The sequence below is a fragment of the Copadichromis virginalis genome, linkage group LG7 (genome assembly GCF_057382275.1).
Source record: "Copadichromis virginalis isolate Kocher_CV1m ecotype Utaka linkage group LG7, C_Virginalis_male_GT1.1, whole genome shotgun sequence".
Classification (NCBI taxonomy): domain Eukaryota; kingdom Metazoa; phylum Chordata; class Actinopteri; order Cichliformes; family Cichlidae; genus Copadichromis; species Copadichromis virginalis.
The window spans coordinates 27871362-27890238 of NC_140624.1; the positions used below are offsets into that span (position 1 = coordinate 27871362).

At 39.4% G+C, this 18877-nt stretch overlaps 1 protein-coding gene across 7 annotated transcripts in view; it reads left to right on the forward strand.

Moving 5' to 3' along the window:
* Positions 1–18877, forward strand: part of ckap5 (cytoskeleton associated protein 5) — a 42701-nt gene that overhangs the window by 595 nt on the left and 23229 nt on the right. For 5 of the 7 annotated variants that reach the window (XM_085462813.1, XM_085462817.1, XM_085462818.1 and 2 more), the window contains exons 2-18: positions 5634–5730; positions 8347–8540; positions 10324–10530; positions 10777–10948; positions 11066–11198; positions 11305–11405; positions 12771–12884; positions 12982–13086; positions 13479–13568; positions 14086–14250; positions 16192–16320; positions 16409–16567; positions 16713–16814; positions 17437–17547; positions 17684–17776; positions 18088–18273; positions 18448–18542. In XM_085462813.1, coding sequence (XP_085318939.1) covers positions 5674–5730; positions 8347–8540; positions 10324–10530; positions 10777–10948; positions 11066–11198; positions 11305–11405; positions 12771–12884; positions 12982–13086; positions 13479–13568; positions 14086–14250; positions 16192–16320; positions 16409–16567; positions 16713–16814; positions 17437–17547; positions 17684–17776; positions 18088–18273; positions 18448–18542 — 2213 coding nt within the window. In that variant the 5' untranslated portion in view covers positions 5634–5673. The remainder of the gene's footprint in view (positions 1–5633; positions 5731–8346; positions 8541–10323; positions 10531–10776; positions 10949–11065; positions 11199–11304; positions 11406–12770; positions 12885–12981; positions 13087–13478; positions 13569–14085; positions 14251–16191; positions 16321–16408; positions 16568–16712; positions 16815–17436; positions 17548–17683; positions 17777–18087; positions 18274–18447; positions 18543–18877) is intronic. The other 2 variants (XM_085462814.1, XM_085462816.1) reach the window with 1 other exon arrangement.

Sequence of the window (18877 nt, forward strand, 5' to 3'; positions counted from 1 at the left end):
GTTGATAAAGGTTAGCTGTGCTCATTTGGTTGTATTTAAGTTTGCATTCTGTAATACTGAGAGCTAGAGGTGTAGTGCTGCTTTTTTTTTGAGTAGGAGAGCTTATTGATCACACGTATTGAGTTGTAATTTGTTTCTAAGGCTATTTCACTAAAGTCACAAATTTACATTACTCTGACCTGAGAAAAGCAATCAAATGTGAGACTGAATTTAAGAACTTCATCAGTTTTTACATGCTGTTTACAGCTGTTTCCTTCGTGAATGTCTTCTTTTTCCATTCTTTCCTGTTGGGTAGTTGTCAATTCTTTCTCTAACTCATCTCTCTCCCTGACCTGTTCTGTGTTTTGGATCTCTACCTTTCACAGCGTTAAGCTCGTTTTCCATTAGTACCAACTTGGATCGACTCTCCACGGTTTTTAGGGTTTTCCATTAGGTCATAGTACCTGCTCGGCTGCAGTTCCAAGTGATTTGAGCAGGTACTAAAATGTGATGTCAGACTGCATGCCACTGATTGGCCGAGTCATGAGAGCGTCTCATTCACGAAAATCAAAACTGCAGTCTTTGAAACCCGACAACAAGGGAAATGGCTACAAAAAACAATGCCATGGTCCCAGAGTCCGATGAAAAGCTACAGACTAAGCAGCAGGTATGTTCTTGCCTTGAACTCCATCTTTGTTGTAGTGTTCGTGTCGCATATTAATTACATCACTGGACACTCTGCAGCATGGCTATGACGACAACCACAGATATTCGATGGTACTTGATTGCAAACCAGTTGATCTGAGTCGATCCGAGTAGGTACTAAAGGTAAAGGAGTTTCAAAGCCAGATTTATAGATTTATCCAACAGCCTAATTGATTCATCCAGAGGACACCTGCTTTATATCAAGCGCTTCAACTGTTTAAACCTAGAATCTCTTACACCTGACTTGTACGATGTGCATAACACAAAACGTTATTTACTCTCAGATCCTGACACATCCCTGTATTGAATTTAGAAGGTAACTGTGTCACATGCTCAAGTGTGCCATTGCCCTTGTTTTTTCTTGTATGCCAATGTGTGGTATATTAAAGTCAGCATGAATATTGCAACTCCATTAAAGTAGTTTGTGGTTTTCATCAGCCAGATTGTGCTACAGTAAAGCTCTCTTTCAGCATTAAAAAGCTACTGTCAGGATATAAGAAAGTGGTGCAAAGTGGTTTGGACTGAAAAGTGTGGAAATGGTAGATATTTTATTTGGTTGGCCTTGTTGCATATGTATTTATATGAATTTCCCTTTAACAGGACACATTTTTCAGAGAACAGTTATTAAATAGATCCTACAAACATGATTAATTAGGATTTTTGCATTCAGTTCCATTGTAAATGTAATAGTGATATTTTGGTGGTGGAATTTGTGATGGTTTGAATCAGAGGAGGAAATGTTGTCAGAGAGTGCCCAAGTGTCACCAGTGGATGCCTCAAAGCTAGCAAAGATTTTAGTCATATACTCACATTGTTAAAACTTTGGCTATATACTGTACAGAATATGATTTTATGTCATGGCAAAGGCTGTGAATTTGGAGAGGGAGCAGTCAGAACTGAAGCGACTGTACTACCAGAAGGAAATGGCTACAGCATTAGAGACATTGAGGGCAGCTACAATGACCTCTGAATCCCACAGCCAAATAGGAATTGTGAAGAGGCTGCTAGGAAAGCCACAATCACTAAATACCTGCGGAGAGTAAAGCAAGTCCTAAGGAGTCAGCTGAATGGGAAGAACAAGATCTAGGCAATCAACACCTACGCTCTGCCAGTGATTAGACACCCTGCTGGGATAATAAGCTGGTCAAAGGCGGAGATGGATGCCACTGACATCAAGACAATGAAGCTCATTACACTGCATGGAGGGTTTCACCCCAAATTCAGTAGCCTGAAGGCCTTTTCACATAGGCTCTGAAACCCATTAATTTCTATTGCATGTGTCGCACGATAACGGTTTCCTGCTGAATTAAGCAAAGTACAGCGTAATCTTGCCAGCAAGGAGTTCTTGCACAGCATCTGTACTGTGACGTGCCTTTGCATCACCAATACAAATGAAGCCAACAACCACTTGATGAACAAAAACATTCAGTGCATATCAGAGTTCAGTGAACTTTTTGACAGAACTTTATGTGTGTATGTAGAGACCTCCAGAGCCTTTGAATAAGCCATTCCTTTCAACAGTTTTGGGGACCTCGGGAGAAAAGCAGTGTTGCGGAAACGACTGTGTCGAGTATGACCTGGAAGTCGTGATGTTAAACTGGGACATGCTCTTTAGGGTTGTTGAGAATGACTGAGCTAAGGTTCTGTGGGACTTCCAAATACAGACAAACTGATGTTGGCTAACCAACCGGACATAATATTTGTGGATAAACCAAGGAAGGCAACTGTAATTGATGTTGCTATACTAAGTGAAAGCAACAAAGGATCATGAGAAGCTTGAAAAAAGTACCACAGGCTGAGAGAAGAGCTTGAGAAGATGTGAAGGCAGCAGTGCTCCCATTGGTAATCACCGCAGTGACCCCAAGCTGGACAAGTGTCTCCAGCAGATCCCAGAAACAACACCCAAGATCTCTGTCCAGAGGAGCGCAGTCCTAGGAACAGCAATGATGCTACGCGGGACCCTCAAGATTCCAGGATTTGGGTAGAGGACCCGAGCTTGAAAGGGGACATGAAATGCTACACATATTAAGCCTAACTTGCATCATAGAGCCCTGCTCTCAAAAACGGACAAATCTAACACTGTCTGTGTCTGGATTTAAGAAATAAGTGCTTAAAGTTTTAAAAACATTTTAGCGCCATCTTCTCTCAGTGTAGAACATTACGTCACCAGGTTGGTTGTTTGGTGTAGGCTTGCATTAGTTAGTTATTAGTTCTGTCATTAGTTGGATAACAGAGTGGAAAGCAAGGGGACTAAAACTAAAAATCTATTTAATGGGATCACTTTTGTGCTGCCCCTGGATATAACAATGTTAAAACAAAAGATATACTGTCCACTTCCACTGTCTGGCTGTCTTGGCTTTCCAAACTCAGCTTTTCAAAAATTTTACATTGGTTCAAGTGTGATCAGTGATCAGTCCAAGTCAGTTTGCAACTGTTGGCACAAAGGTGAGATGCGCCCTCCAGTTTATAGTGCTCCCAGAGTATTTTAATTTATTCAAAATATTCATATCTGGTGTCCCTGTTTTGGCATATCGCCACACAAAGTGTGTGTGTGTGTGTGTGTGTGTGTGTGTGTTCGTGTTCGTGTTCCAAACCCTAGTATTTACCTGGATAAGCCCAAATCCTGCTTGGTAGTCCAGGGTTAAGGCCTTAAGAAACCAATGAGTGATGCCATGGTAGCTAAGCCAAGTTAACAAAAAGTCAGAGCTCTGTTGAGCCATCATTCTTTTAACCATAGCTAGCGATGACTTCATGAATTTCTTAACAGCAGGGACGTTGTAAGTTAACTTTGAGAATCCTTTAATGGAAAATGTCAATAACTAATAAAAGCATTTTGAACCATTTATCGTATTCTTCAATAATGGATCATGCAGCTTAACTGTGCATGCATCATGCATTATCAACATTATAATCTAGAGAGAGCCCATCTACCTTTCAGAGAAAGCTAATTTCCAACCTTTTTATCTAAAAAATTCTTGAAAGTGTTGTTGCAAAACTGCTAACTGATCACTTGCAGAGGAATGGTTTATTTGAAGAGTTTCAGTCAGGTTTCAGAGCTCATCACACTACAGAAATCATATTAGTGAAGGTTCCAAATTATTTTCTTTTTGCATCTGACAGTGGGCTCATCTCTGTGCTTGTCCTGCTAGACCTCAGTGCAGCATTTCATACGGTTGACTGTTATTTTATTACAGTAATTAGAGCATGCTATAGGTATTAAAGATACTGCACTGTAGTGGTTTGAATCACATCTACCTAATGGACTCCAATTTGTTCATGTAAATGGTGAGTCCTCTTCGCACACTTAGGTTATTGAAGGAGTTCCACAAGATTCTGTGTTAGGACTAATTAAACTTAAATTATGCATGCTTCCCCTTAGCATTAGATGGCATAGCATACATTTTCCATCATTTGGTACTATATAAATAAAATTGCATTGAAATTAAATTGAATCTCTGGGCGTTTCCCAGTGGAGTTTGGTGCTTCATCTAGCCAAAGAAATAGCCACATTATGTACATTCACTTCTTAACCCAAAACCAAGTGCCTCAACTGATCTGGACCATGATAATGGTGTCTGTTTGGGCGTGACCTCAATTGCTAAATTAATTATCAATGGGCAAATGTACTGTAAGTCTCTTTTTCCCAACTTTAGTTGCTATCAAATGACAGTTACCATTAGCTGCCATTAGCATAGAACACTACGCTGTACTTGCTCCTCCTCCTCCTTTTCTTTTTCTTTCTCAGAATCCTGCTACATCTATTTCTGTTGACTGTACAGTGGGAAGATGAGGCGATCGAACTGTAGAACATTATCCACTCTAGATACATTAGCAGATGGTCATAATTTTTAACCAGTTGCTTAAAGCCTCACTTTCCCACTATGTACCACATTGTTTCTGAACCACTGTTTGCTTTTTCTGTCATATGGACTTCATCTAAGATGTTTGGTTGAGTCATTTGTTTAGTTTTTGCTTTTTAGAGGTTGCTAAAATAGGCCCTGCCCCACCCCACCTCGTTTTTTTAAATATATTTATTTTTTAATAAAGGTATTAAATTGTAATTTGAGGCTGACTGACTTGTCAGAGATGCCCAGGCTTGTTTTGTGTATGTGCAAAGGAATGTAAACAGATGGCATTGGTAGAGTATAGCTTGCTATGATATTTTTGTCACATAAAAAAATTTATACCAGGATTATTGGTATAGGAAGAGATCTGGCTGATGTAATGGAGAGAGGGAAGATGGATGAATTGTGTGTGTGCAGGAGACCAGGTTGAATACAAGCAAGGCCAGATGCATTGGAGGTGGATTCATTGAATTTCTAAACTTCTAGCTTTCTTCTGGGTTTGACTCCCCCCTCCCCCCCACCACATAGCTGACTTTTTTTTTTTTTTTTAAATTAAGCATTGCCACAATCAACTGGTCAGTGATGTGCTTTACCTTCGTAATGCTCTAAGCTTGTAAATTTGAGTTAAAACTGAGGGGTTTCTTCCAATGTATACATTGTATAAAAACTTCAGCAAGAATTTGAGCTCTCACTTGAGAAAAATCTAAAAGAAATTAGTTTAGATTTTAGAAAAAGAGTTCATGCTCACAAAGCAGAACATGAATCTACAAGGTTATCACAGCATTTCCAAGTGTGAACAACTGGAGTGTGAAGCATTATCAAGAAATTCAAAGAGCCAGCCAAGAGTCTTCAGATGATGGCGCAAGTAAACCGCTTTAGGCTTCCAGTGTGCACAAGAAACTCTTATACGTATTATTATAACTGGTGCACTTTGGTGTTGGTTTGATGTTGATGGTGTAAAAGTCCCACTTATCATAACTGCTGGTTAGCTTACAAAGTTAGAGGCTTCCCAGATTAATTAGGATATCTGGATAACAAGGACTTTAATTTTTTTTTTCTTGGACATGCCGTGTAAATGATATGTGTGTGTGTCCCACACCTCAGCAGTGTACCTTTGGGGAAGCTGAGTCCCCAGGCAGCCACCATGGGGGACGAGAGCGAGTGGATGAAGCTCCCCATTGACCAGAAATGTGAACACAAGGTGAGCCTCTCATTTATGCTTGTCCTCTGTGAATGTATTTATTTTTTTCCTTCAAAAATATTTGTAAATGTTTCTACACAGCTCTTTTACTTGATATTTGATTTTTAATAAAAGTTATTTCACAATTTGTCTTGATCCATGTAAGGAAATTATAAAAAGTTTACTGTTCATCTGGAATTGGCGTTTTCAGCGGAAGAAACGTTTTGTCACTCAAGATGAAACACATTTGCTCAGTGCTGAGAGTGGTCCTGTTGCTGAGGTTGGAGTCATCCTGTAATCTCTTATGAACTACCTCCACTCTGCTGAAACTTCTGTCCACAGTTGCTCTGCTTCTACATCTGCAATGTTGTTTCTAATTCAGGTTGGGTTGACACACGCAGCTTAGAGGAGCTGTTTGGGGTACTGCAGCTGTACGCCCCAGTACTTTAGGGGTGTGTGTGTGTGTGTGTGTGTGTGTGTGTGTGTGTGTTTTTGTTTTTGTTTGTTTTTTTTTTAAGTGGGTTTTTTGTGTATTAATAGCTACTATAGCCTGTTTTACAATAGTACCTACTTGAATGGACTCCGTATGGTTCAACAGTTTTCTCATTAGGTTATTGTACCTGGTACAAGGTACTTATTTTAGTACCTGCTTGCCCGAGGTTCCAAGTGATCCAAGCGGGTACTAAAATCTGACGTCGTCAGACTGGATGCCACCGATTGGCTGGTCAGTAGCGTCACACGATGAGTCATGAGATCATCTTGTTCATGAAAATCAAAACGCTCACTTTGGTAACCCAGCAACAGGGAAATGACTACAAAAAAACCCCCAAACAATAATATGGTCCTTGAGTCTAACGAAAAGTCACAGACCAAGCAGCAGCTATATTCTTGCCTCGTAGTCCACCTTTGTTGTAGCATTCGTGTTGCATATTAATTATGTCGCAGGACGTTCCGACATGTTGCTATGTCGACAGACACATACTCAAGGCAGTATTATTTTGTACTGGAAAACCTGTCGAGTTGTGGCAATGTGTGGTGGTTCGATCAGAGTAGCTACAAATGTTAAAGGGGCTTTTATTTCTTTGGAAAGAACCAAAGAATTTCGTTTTCTAGTTTGTGTTCTTTAACACATTTCTGAAATGTACATTATTTTTCAGTTTTGGGTAACCTTACCTTATTTTTATTTTATTTTTTTTAATAACCTCTGGCAGTTCACCACTTTGTACTATTTCAAGTTATTCATTGGACTTGAACGACTTGAAATGCAATAAATAAGTATTGACTGATGTGGGGAAAAAATGATCATATAATTAAAATGGTTCACCTTGTTAGATCTGAAATCTGGACTATGCTGAGATTAAGCCTCCGTTTTATTCTGGTTGTAGCCACTGGAAGATGATACAGCTACTCAGGCAAACGAACCACTGGACATGGTTAGCATAATCAGCCGGAATATGTTTTATATAGAAGTCCCCCCCCCTCCTGAGCATGAGAGCCACAATTTTTCTTTTTTATTTTGTTTGTTTTTTTTTTTTTTTCTATACCAAACAAAAGGCTTTTAAATGAACCACACCCTGAACTCAATGTGATTAGTGCTTTTGTGTTTAACATGGGCAGGAATGCCATTGTGGTGTTGTAGACTGTACAGAGAATGTGAGCAATCCAAGTTTCTAAAGCTAAAACGAAACTGCACCCTTTTCCTTTGTTATTCTCTTTTAGCTCACAAATAAGTTTGACTGAAAAGCCAGCAATCACTGTGCCTACAGTAGATTTAATAGGCATATGGAGCATACAAGGATATACACTTTCTAACTGATGTCTGAGATTTTTCTTAAGGCAGTTCACCTGCGCAGAAACTTGAAACACTGTGTATGTCCATTTAGTTTGTTTGTGAAAGCATGACTGAATAGGAATATTTGAATGGTTTTTAATCATGATTTTATACCATATCACTACATCAACACAAGCTGTACTTTCTTGCTCTCTTCCCCCCCCCCCCCCCCTTTTTACAAGAGTGAATTGACAAAAACCAAGCAGTAGTAGCAAATATGGATGGAGCCACTTTGCATCACACACTGCTTAGTGAAGCCCTCTTATGAAGCCTCAAGCTAAGCATTGGCATCGCCATTCCTTCATCTCCCAGCATAATGGAATTCATGCTGAGTTACATGAAGTCTTGTGATGCATGAGACTGAAGAAGTCAGTCGAATGAGTGACAAATGTTTCTCCCACTGAAAATGCTGCATACGAATCAACTTTTTGGGATTCTGGAGAATCCTGTCTGCCTCCTTAGAATTACTATCATTTAGAATGTTTTAGCATTTAAATTGATAAGACATGTCAGACTTCAGGGATTCATGTTGTATTTTTAGTTTTAGGCTGACTGGTGATGCATGATTTATCTAATTTGGCTTTTTTTTTCTTTTTTTTAAATAAAACCAAAAGCAACATGTGAGATCAATGTGTGATGTTTTAAGACTATTTGATCTTGGGATTGCAAAACAAATGTTTTGTCAATATAAGTTGTCTTGAGTATCTTTTATCCTTTTGCATCATTTAGCATTATTGTCCAAACAATGTATGAAAGTTGGAAGTAAAATATGGTGACAACACTAATTCTCAGTGTGTTTGATTCAGATTTGGAAAGCCCGCCTGAATGGTTATGAAGAAGCACTGAAATTGTTCCAGAAGATAGAAGATGAAAAGAGTCCAGAATGGGGGAAGTACCTGGGACTGATTAAGAAGTTTGTCACAGACTCGAATGCAGTGGCTCAGCTCAAAGGTCTGGAGGCAGCCCTTGCCTTCATTGAGAATGCCCACTTTGCTGGAAAGTAAGTAACAGTAACAACAAGAGTTTCTCCTGCAATTTCTTTTAAAAGTCTGGAAAAACCCAAAACGGTGCCTCTAAACAAAGAACAGGCTTTCTTGGTTTTACATAGTCTGTTGTGTGTTGAGTTGCACTGCAACAACAGTGGTTTGCCTTGTGATTCAATTAATGTATAAAGGTAAACTGGACTCAAAGATGGTGCCAGTTAAATTGGTGGTGCTTAATGGTTATTAGTTTTTCCCTTGCTAACAGCAGCTTTGGACCTAGTCTGTAGAGTTTCTGTTAATCTGATGAAAATATAATTGTTCATCAGAATGCAGACTTAATTTGTTGCCAGTAGCCTGCATTTATCTTGAACTGCAGAAACAGTACAAGGTTTTTACTTTTGTTTTGCCAGAAAAATGGTGTTTGTGACCACAGAACAGAGTACATTAATGCTGAAATTCAATACAGAAATCTGCTGGGTATTATTTTTTGCTGTAAGCAATTAAACACATTATTTGAGGGTCAGATTTTTACAGCATTGATTTAAGGCATTAATATGATTTGAGGGCAACAGTCTGCACTGACAGAGCCTCGCCTCTGTCAGTGCGCCCCAGGGTGGCTGTGGCTACAATGTAGCTTGCCATCACCAGTGTGTGAATGTGTGTGTGAATGGGTGGATGACTGGATATGTAAAGCGCTTTGGGGTCCTTAGGGACTAGTAAAGCGCTATATAAATACAGGCCATTATTGTGGTGCGCTAATGACAATTAATAGTTGTTTTTAAGAAACTGTATTGCTGGTGTTGATTAGTAAAGTGTCATTGTTTGTTTGGCTAATCCCTCACATCGCTAACTGCAGTCCTATCTGTAGTGAGTGATATAGCCCTAGAAATTGTACCACATGATTTTGTGAAAATTTCTGATGATGAAAAGGTGTAAGTACATTTGTAGTCAGATGTTTATATACATTCATCATAGGCATGAATGTCAGGATAAAATGAGGCTTTTAACAATTTCATTGAACATGTACAGCATGCGTGTTTAATTATTTTTATTTTATTTAACTAGGAAGATCCTATTGAGATTAAAAAAAACTTTTTTTTTTAAGGGAGACCTGGCCAGGAGAGGCAGCAGCAAGTGTGACACAGTTACAAAAATTACAAAGTTAAAAACACACACACACACACACACACACACACACACACACACACACACTCTTGCTGAAGGATGAAATTAAAAAACATTGCAATTTATAAAATAGAAAACAATGAGCAAATATTTAGATTTTTTTTTCTCTTTTGAATAGTTATTATTGCTCATTAATATGACACATATTTATTTTTATTGGATTACTCAGTTAATTGATTAAAATAATCAATAGCTGCAGTACTACTCTTTTCCTTATGGTGTGTTCGGGGGACATATTTTTATGTTCCTGCTATGTCGTTATAATTTTGAGCACCTGGTGAAAAAATGTGTTTTTAAAAACAAACAAACGTAACACAAAAACGTAACCTACGTGGAAGCTGAGGGGTAGCACTGGCGGCTGCGAAGATCCTTTTTTGGTATTCAAAAGTTTGAGTCAAGTTATTAAAGAATAATGAAGGTAGCAGTAAGGCAGTGAAACTCTTTATTAAGCAGTAGTAGCACTGATGAAAGCGTGCCATTTTGTGTTTGGGCCACACACTACTCCTTATGGAGAGGTAATTATGGCCACATGCTATCATGAACTTGTATATCTATCTATGTATATGCCTATATCATTTTTTGTTTGTTTGTTTTTTTGTCTTTGTCACTCTATAGGACGACAGGTGAGGTAGTGTCTGGTGTGGTGACCAAAGTGTTCAACCAGCCAAAAGCACGGGCCAAAGAGCTGGGTATGGACATCTGTTTTATGTACATTGAGATAGAGAAGGCTGAAGTGGTTCAGGACGAGCTGCTCAAAGGACTCGACAACAAGAACCCCAAGATAGTGGTGGCATGCATCGAGACTTTAAGAAAGGCTCTCAGGTTAGTGTAACTATACTGAGAATCCTTTAATGTATAGACACAGCAAATGTAGTATGTCATGTTAATGTTGCCTGTCAGGATAAAGCTCTAGCTGCCACACAAGACCAAATAAACAAAAAGCATTGACTAAGTTTGATCAAATTGCTCATTTCTAACCACTGGAATCAAATTGCTGTAAGTCAGTCTATGTAAGTGTCAGTTCTGTAAATGACAATAATCAAATGTCATGTAATTGTCTTTTCACAGTGAATTTGGGTCTAAAATAGTAACATTGAAGCCAGTAGTGAAGATTTTACCCAAACAGTTTGAGTCTAGAGAGAAAGCTGTGAGAGATGAAGCCAAGCTGCTTGCAGTAGAGATCTACAAGTGGATCAGAGATGCTTTGAGACCTTCACTTCAGAACATTAATTCTGTACAGGTGGGGCCCATTATTACACACATTTTGCACACGTTTCATTCATTTTTGTTCATTTCAAGGCATGATAAACTGAATAAACCTGTCTTTTTTTTTTTCTTTTTCTTTTTCTTCCTGCAGCTCAAAGAACTAGAGGAGGAATGGGTGAAGCTACCTTCATCTCCTCCCAAACAGACGCGCTTCCTGCGCTCCCAGCAGGACCTGAAAGCAAAGTTTCAGGAGCAACAGGCTCAAGGAGGAGAACAGTCAGACGGTAGGTTTATAGAGTAGAGAATTGCTTCTTTGACGTGTTGTTAGATAAAGAGGAGATAAGTCAGTCATAGTGTGATATTGACTTTTTCTTCCCCCCAATCAATCAGGAGATGATGGGGAGGAATTGGTGGTGGCAGTGGATCCTTATGAGCTGCTGGAGCCTGTGGAAATTCTATCAAAGATGCCCAAAGACTTCTATGAGAAAATTGTAAGTTTACGCAGCTTTCAGTTCAAAAACCTTCCCAAACATCAAAATAAGGTAATGGACATGGTCAGCAATAATACTCAGGTAGGCTGTAGCATTTAAATGATCTTCTTTTGGTCCTACAAAGCCCAAAGACAGTACCCCCCACATCAATACAGCTATAACACCAGCAACCTGAATTGTACAATGAATGGATCAGTCATTCATGTTGATAATGGCAAAATTTGACCCTACCATTTGCTTTCAACTGATCCAAGCTGGAAAAGAGTAGTTGGACCTCTGGAAGAGTTCCCAATATGTTTTATACTCCACCTAGGGGGGTGTTTATATACAACATGGAAAAGAGCCACAGGAACAACTAGGGCTGTGCAATATGACCAAAATCTCATATTGCGATATAAGACATTTATTGTCCCCGACAACAATATATATCACAAAAATTTTACATTTTCTGTTAATTCTTTGAATTTCCGGTCACTTGACTTGGGTGAAGTGTTTTCAGCTGGCGTCGTGTACCTGGAGTCCAGTGTTACATAAGTTGAAACGGCCACAAATTTCTCTTAGTATTTATTACATGGCGTGATGCAGGGAAAACTCTGTTCTAAGGTTTATTTTTTAGCACCTGACTGCTCTTTTTAGCTCCTCGTCCGTAAACACTCCACATACCTTTTCATATGATTCGGTTTATTTTGAAAAATCTCAACAGGATCTTCAGCTTTATTGTGAAAGGTTTATGTGGAAAATAAACAAGCAGACAACGGAGCCATGCGATGGTTTTACCTTCGTTGTTGCTAACGACAACTCATAAAAACAGGCGCTTGTCCGTCCGTAGTGTGGTTATACTAAATATAAGAGAAAGAGAGAACTTTAAGAAATTCTACAGTGACCATCAAAACGATGAAAAAATATTGCCGTAAACAGTTTATTTTGCGACACCACGAAACAAACGATAGTGTAATGTGAAAAGATAGATGTTGTCATATCATCATCTGATATATATCGTGATATTGAACAGCCCTAGGAACAACTTGTTAAAACTGTTTTTATATGACAAGGTTACAAGCTGCAGTAGTTGAAATGGGGCATTTTCTAAAGAATATAACCAAGACAACCCAATAAGAAGAAAGACAAATATAACAACTTGCTTCTCTAACATAGAAGTGACGTAATTGACCTTCAAATGCATCCTTTGAAGGACACAGCTCATAAATTGGGACATGGTTATTGAGCTCCCCCGTCTGCCTTGGTTTTTCTGTTTTTGTTAGTTGTAATTATTAGCATATTAAAATAAATATTCAGTTCAGGTGATGGTACAATCGTGGAGTTTAAATGCTGTTTAATAACGTGTGTTTGTTCTGTCTATTGTAGGAAGCTAAGAAGTGGCAGGAACGAAAAGAGGCACTGGAGGCTGTCGAGGCTTTGACCAAGAACCCCAAACTAGAGAACGGAGACTATGGAGACCTTGTCAGAGCCCTAAAGAAGGTAAAGGTTCAAAGTACTCTTGAGTGGCTTCAAAAAGCATTTTTTCTCACAGGTTTGGGTTTCGCGATTGTCTCTTGACAAGTTTACTGTGTTCTAGGTCGTAGGGAAAGATGCTAACGTGATGCTGGTTTCAATGGCAGCTAAATGTCTGGCAGGACTGGCTACTGGACTGAGGAAGAAATTTGGAACATATGCAGGACAAGTAAGTTGAAGTGCCTTTTCTTGATCTAAATAACAGCACATTTTTGAGAAGAGAAAATGTTCTCTTTAACCTTGAAACACTAAACGTATGCTGTAGGCTGAAATGATCAGCACAGCAACTTTAGGAAATAAAACAAAAAACAAAAGTGTTTTATTTCAATTTTTTTTAAATTCCTTTTATTCATTAGGAATAAAAACAAACAAACATGATGCAAAGCTGTATAACAGATTGAGGTATCATAGTTTTCTCTAGTGTTGGATGCTGCACAGCAGTCATAAGTTTTGCACTTTTAAACTGATCTGTTTGTTTGCATCTTATATCACCTGTTTGTAAATGTCATCGAATAGGCTGGCCCAGTTTGTTACTTTCTAATGTGAGATGTGTCTTTTAAGGTGGTTCCAACCATTCTAGAGAAGTTCAAGGAAAAAAAGCCACAGGTTGTCCAATCCCTGCAGGAGGCAATTGATGCCATCTTTCTCACTGTGAGTAAATTCTTTACATCTCATTGACAACAGACTTCAGCATGTAAATCTGACTGAAAAACCTCTAGTCCTTGTTATGTGTACTTTCACTTAACAGCATAGATCAGCATGTTCAGTTTTTAGCCGTCGGCCATAAAAGGCTGTTTGGTTATTGTCACCACCCCCACTAGGCCGGTGCTGTGAACAACTAAGTTTGTGAATGCAAGAACGAGGTGACGTAGGAGCTTCAAATTGATACCGAAGTGCATCCACTAAGAATCTTGGATGAGTTTGAATCTCAGTGACCTTCTGAGGTCAAGTTTTCATAAAAACTTGTGAATTCCATAACTTGAGATCAAGACGGCATAAGATTTCGAAATTGAAAACATAAGTGTGTTGACTTATAGCTGAGAGGTAGCACTGGCAGTTGATGGTGTTCTTTATATTATATGCATTTTCCCCGTAGTTATAAACTTAGAACTTAAACTCCTGTTAATTGTAGAGAATTTCACTGACTGCAGACTTCTCCCCCCTCCAGACAACTTTCCAGAACCTGTCAGAGGAAATCCTGGCTGTGATGGACAATAAGAACCCTTCAATCAAGCAGCAGGCCTCTCTTTTTCTCGCCCGCTCCTTCAGACACTGCACACAAGCCACATTGCCCAAGAGCATCCTCAAGCCTTTCTGTGCTGCTCTCATCAAGGTGACTTAAGAACTGCAGCATTACAGTGTAATGCCTTTTAGGATGAACCTATAATTAACCCTTTCATGCATGAATTACAACCTCAATCAGGATTTCTCCAGAACCTTGAGGGTTTTTTTTTTTTTTTTTTTTTTTTTCAATAAAAATCTTTTTCTGCAGTTTAATGTCAAATTGCACTCTGAAAAAAAAATCATGGTACAAGTAAGCAATTGGAGTGAAAAAATAAATTGTGAAATCAATTTATAGACCAAAATGTATTCTAAACTTTTGACTCAAAATAGCCACCTTTGGCAGATATAACGGCTGAACATACCCGTGGCATTCTTTCTACAATAGAAATCAAATATTCTTCAGAAAGTTCTTCCCATATCTGTTGGAGAAGTTCTCATAAATGTGTGGCACTTGCAGGTTGCTTTGCTTTCACTGTTCTGTCCAGTTCATCCCAAACAAGCTTCAGGTTTGAACCCCTGACCAACTAGGCACATATCAGAGGGTATTGCAATGCTGTGGTAGCCATTTTGGTTCAGGGAGCCTCCCACTCTGTACAAGTCAGTGATCCTGGATCCAGCAAAACAGCCCCAGACGGTCACACTTCCTCCTCCATGTTTGACAGTTGATGCCACACACTGTGGAACCATCCTCTCGCCTACTTAGCGGCATACAAAGATCCTGCGTGATGAACCAAAGATTTCAGATTTTGATTAATCAGTCCGTAATACCTTCTTCCAGACTTCAGTAGTCCAATGATGGTGTTTCATGGCCCAGCAAAGCCTCTTTGCCTTATTCTGACATCTTAGCAATGCCTTTATTGCTGCAACTCATCCTGTCAAATCTGCAGCTCAAAGTCTTGTCTTTGAAACTCAGACTTGCTTACTACCACCACTATTAAGCTGTGCTTGAAGCTGTTGTCCTGTGAGCTGCTTATCACACAGAAACTTGTCCTCTGGTTCAGTGGTGGCTTTGGGTCTGCCAGACCTTTTCCTGTCAGAGTTTGCCCCAGTTTCTGTGTGCCCTTTGGAATCACTGACACTTTGACTTTCTTTGCAATTTGTCTGTAGGAAAGACCTGCATTTATAAGTGTTATAATGGTCTGTCTCTCTTCAATCAATTCTATTGTTAATTGCCTTTTTCTCTCAATTTTTGTAGCAGTACATTACTCCTGCAGCACAATACTGCTCCACTGATGCTCACGAGGGTATGGTACCACAGTGTGTTCCAGCACTGCTTTTATGCAGACAGAGTGGGTTGTAAGTAATCCCAAAAGTTGGAACACCTGTAGGAATTAGTAGCACCAGCTTTCAAGGCTTGATCAACCTCCATTGCTGCAGAACTGCTTTACATTGTTGACCCCCCCCCCCCCCCCCCCCCCCTTGTTTCCTTCTCCTTTCTTTAAAAAAAAAAAAAAAAAAAAAAAACGAAACCAAAAAAAAACCTGGCAGTTCTCCACTTTTGTATCATTTCAGTCTATTCTTTGGACTTGAATGACTTGAATTGCAACATTCTTCTTTGTTAGTACTGAGTGCAATCTTGGCAGACAATATAGGCGAAACTGCACCCATAGTTTCCTGAAGTGTATTGCTGTTACAAAAATACGTGTACATGGTATTAGTATATAACAATAAAATTCGATGAATTTGTATAGTCAATGTCATCGATAATGGTGAGGATCGTTGCAGCCCTATTTGTTTATATCTGTATGAACTCGGACACCTCCTTAACAAATGTTTGCTGTAACATTCACAGATACAGTGATGTTAAGTTCTATGTTTGCATTTGTTTTATGTTCAATATATGTCACCTGTATGTAACTTAACAGACACCAAAATTTGTATCGCCTATTGAATTTTGTTCTAGTCACCACTAAATATGGAATGGAAAAATTTGAAAAAGCACTGCAGGTCTGGCCAACTAATTCTAAGTATACCTATGTTTTTCTCACAGCAAGTAAATGACTCTGCCCCAGAGGTCCGTGATGCTGCTTTTGAAGCTCTGGGGACTGCCATGAAAGTGGTGGGAGAGAAAGCTGTGAACCCTTTCCTGGCTGACTTGGATAAACTGAAATTGGATAAGGTGAGGATCAGGAAGATGTGAATTCAGATGTGAATTCGGTTCAATTTTTTGTTGTTGTCATGAACTGTTCACTTTGTTTTTGTTGCAGATTAAGGAGTGTGCTGATAATATGGAGCTCTCAGGAGGTAGGAAGGGTGCAGGAGGAGGCGGCACAGTTGAGAAGAAATGTGCAGCTAAAGCCGTCGTCCCTGCTGAATCTGTATCCAAATCCTCTGTTCCATCGAAGAGCCAGACTTCTGCCAATAAGGTGTGCTGGGAGCAATGCATGTACAGAAAAGTCAAATTAGTCGAAGGAGAAATATTGTTGCCTTATTGTATATCAGCTTTGTTATTGATAAATAGGATGGTTGGCATCTTTACCAGTCTATAGTTCTACTTGAAACTTTATCCAGGTGTCAGCAGTGCCACCTAAGAAAGGGAAGCCAACCTCTGCAGCTGGTGCCAAATCCAAGAAGTCCTCCGACAGTAAAGAATTCACGGAGTCTGAACTTTCAGTAAGTCATTACTTGACTGCATGCTGGTCCTCTGCACCAAATGTCCGGCATATCAATACATGCTAGAACACTTGCTGTCTCCCAGTCCAGTGTGAAACTCATTGAAAAGAGAGGCAGCTATTCTAAGAAAGCTGGACAGAGCTGCAGAAAGTCTTTAAGCCATCAGCAGGGGGAAAAAATGTGTATATACTTGTACTATCCTACTACAGTGCACAGTTGACAGTGTACCTGCCCAATGAAATGTACACACAACGCAAGACTTTGCATTCCCACGTACTTCATTTCTTGACAGGCTTTACAACTTAAAAACAAAGACAATGATGTGAATGCAACAGCCTACTATACTGTAAAACAACATGCTAGTAAGCACAGTTGAAAATAACAGATTTAAACAGCTGATTAAAGTAACTAAAACAATTCCATGTTTTCACTTGGGATTATATGAATATTGTCTTAAAGTTGGTTATCTTAGTTAATCAGTATCCAGTCCTCACTACTGACAAAGAGTGCCTAGCAGCATTAACTCATGTTATCATAGTAATATTTTATCCCTGTGGGATACAACATTATCAGGCTATTGCTTTGGAATTTCTTATTGTGTGCTTGTGTGTTGTTATATCAGGCTGAGGTGTGTCAGGACTTGGCTGCAGGTGTACTTCCTGCCTCCTGTCTTGAACAGCTGGACTCGGCCAACTGGAAGGACAGACTGGCCAGTATGGAGGAGTTCCAGAGGGTAAAGTCTTCCTGTTCTGTCCTCATCAGCTGTGTCATAAACAACTTCATCACAGAACAAAAGCTGATTGACTCATAATATCCAGCAGTGATTGCAAATAACTGCCATTTTTCATTAAATTTGTGTATCCTTCTAGGCTGTTGAGACGATGGATAAAGCTGCAATGCCCTGCCAGGCCTTAGTCAGGATGTTGGCCAAGAAACCAGGGTGGAAGGAGACGAACTTCCAGGTAATCATTGACAAGATGATGTTAATGAAACATCATTAACACCTGCTCAACAATTAACAACTACATTGCACAATTAACTAATGGGAGTGTCTCTTCCAGTTGACAGTGCTCCTATACAAATTTTACTGAAGGATTTGATGAGAATTAAAAAAAAAAATGTCAATGAAAAGCTGCTGTAGAGGGAACCAAAGTTTTGGCACTGCACTTAAAACCATTGGCATTCTTTGAAAGCCAGTGTGTAAATGGCAAAATAAAGCACCTGTTATAGGACAGATCAGCCATGTCTGATTACTTACCCTTTTCTTGTTCAGGTGATGCAGTTGAAACTGCGGATTGTGGCTCTCATTGCTCAAAGGGGACAATTTTCCAAGACCTCAGCCTCTGTTGTTTTGGATGGCTTGGTGGACAAGGTTGGAGATGTCAAGTGTGGTGGAAATGCTAAAGAAGGACTGACTGCTATTGGAGAGGCCTGCTCACTGCCATGGACTGCAGAACAGGTAAGGATCAATTTTTCTGGATTGTTAAAGATTGAAAAGGTCTTTTTATATGTGCAGAAAATGACAGAAACATCAACAGATACTACTGTAGCAACAGCGCCTTGATACAACTGTTGTTAATAAAATTGAACTGAGAATGCACAGTATTAATGACTTGTGATTTTTCTTTGTCAGGTTGTTTCTATGGCTTTTTCCCAGAAAAATCCCAAAAACCAGGCAGAGACTCTGAACTGGCTGTCTAATGCTATGAAGGAGTTTGGCTTTGCAGGGTAACTTCCTGTCCATCACACATCACTTTATTTGTAACATAATTTCCAACTGATTTTGATTTGGGGGGGGGGCTTCTTTAAAACATCTTCATTTAACATTTTGCCAGGGAGGTTATGTTTTTGTTCCCAACTGCCACAGGACGAGAGGCAGGGTAAATCCTGGGGAGGTCCATTCACCATTCACACTTATATTCACATCTATAGACAATTTTAAAATCACGAACTAACCTAACCGTACTAACTGCATGTCTTTGGTGGTGTTAGGAGGGGGAATACCTGGAGAAATCCCACCTATTCCTGTTAGGCAACAATAACACCAGTAAATGAATAAAAGG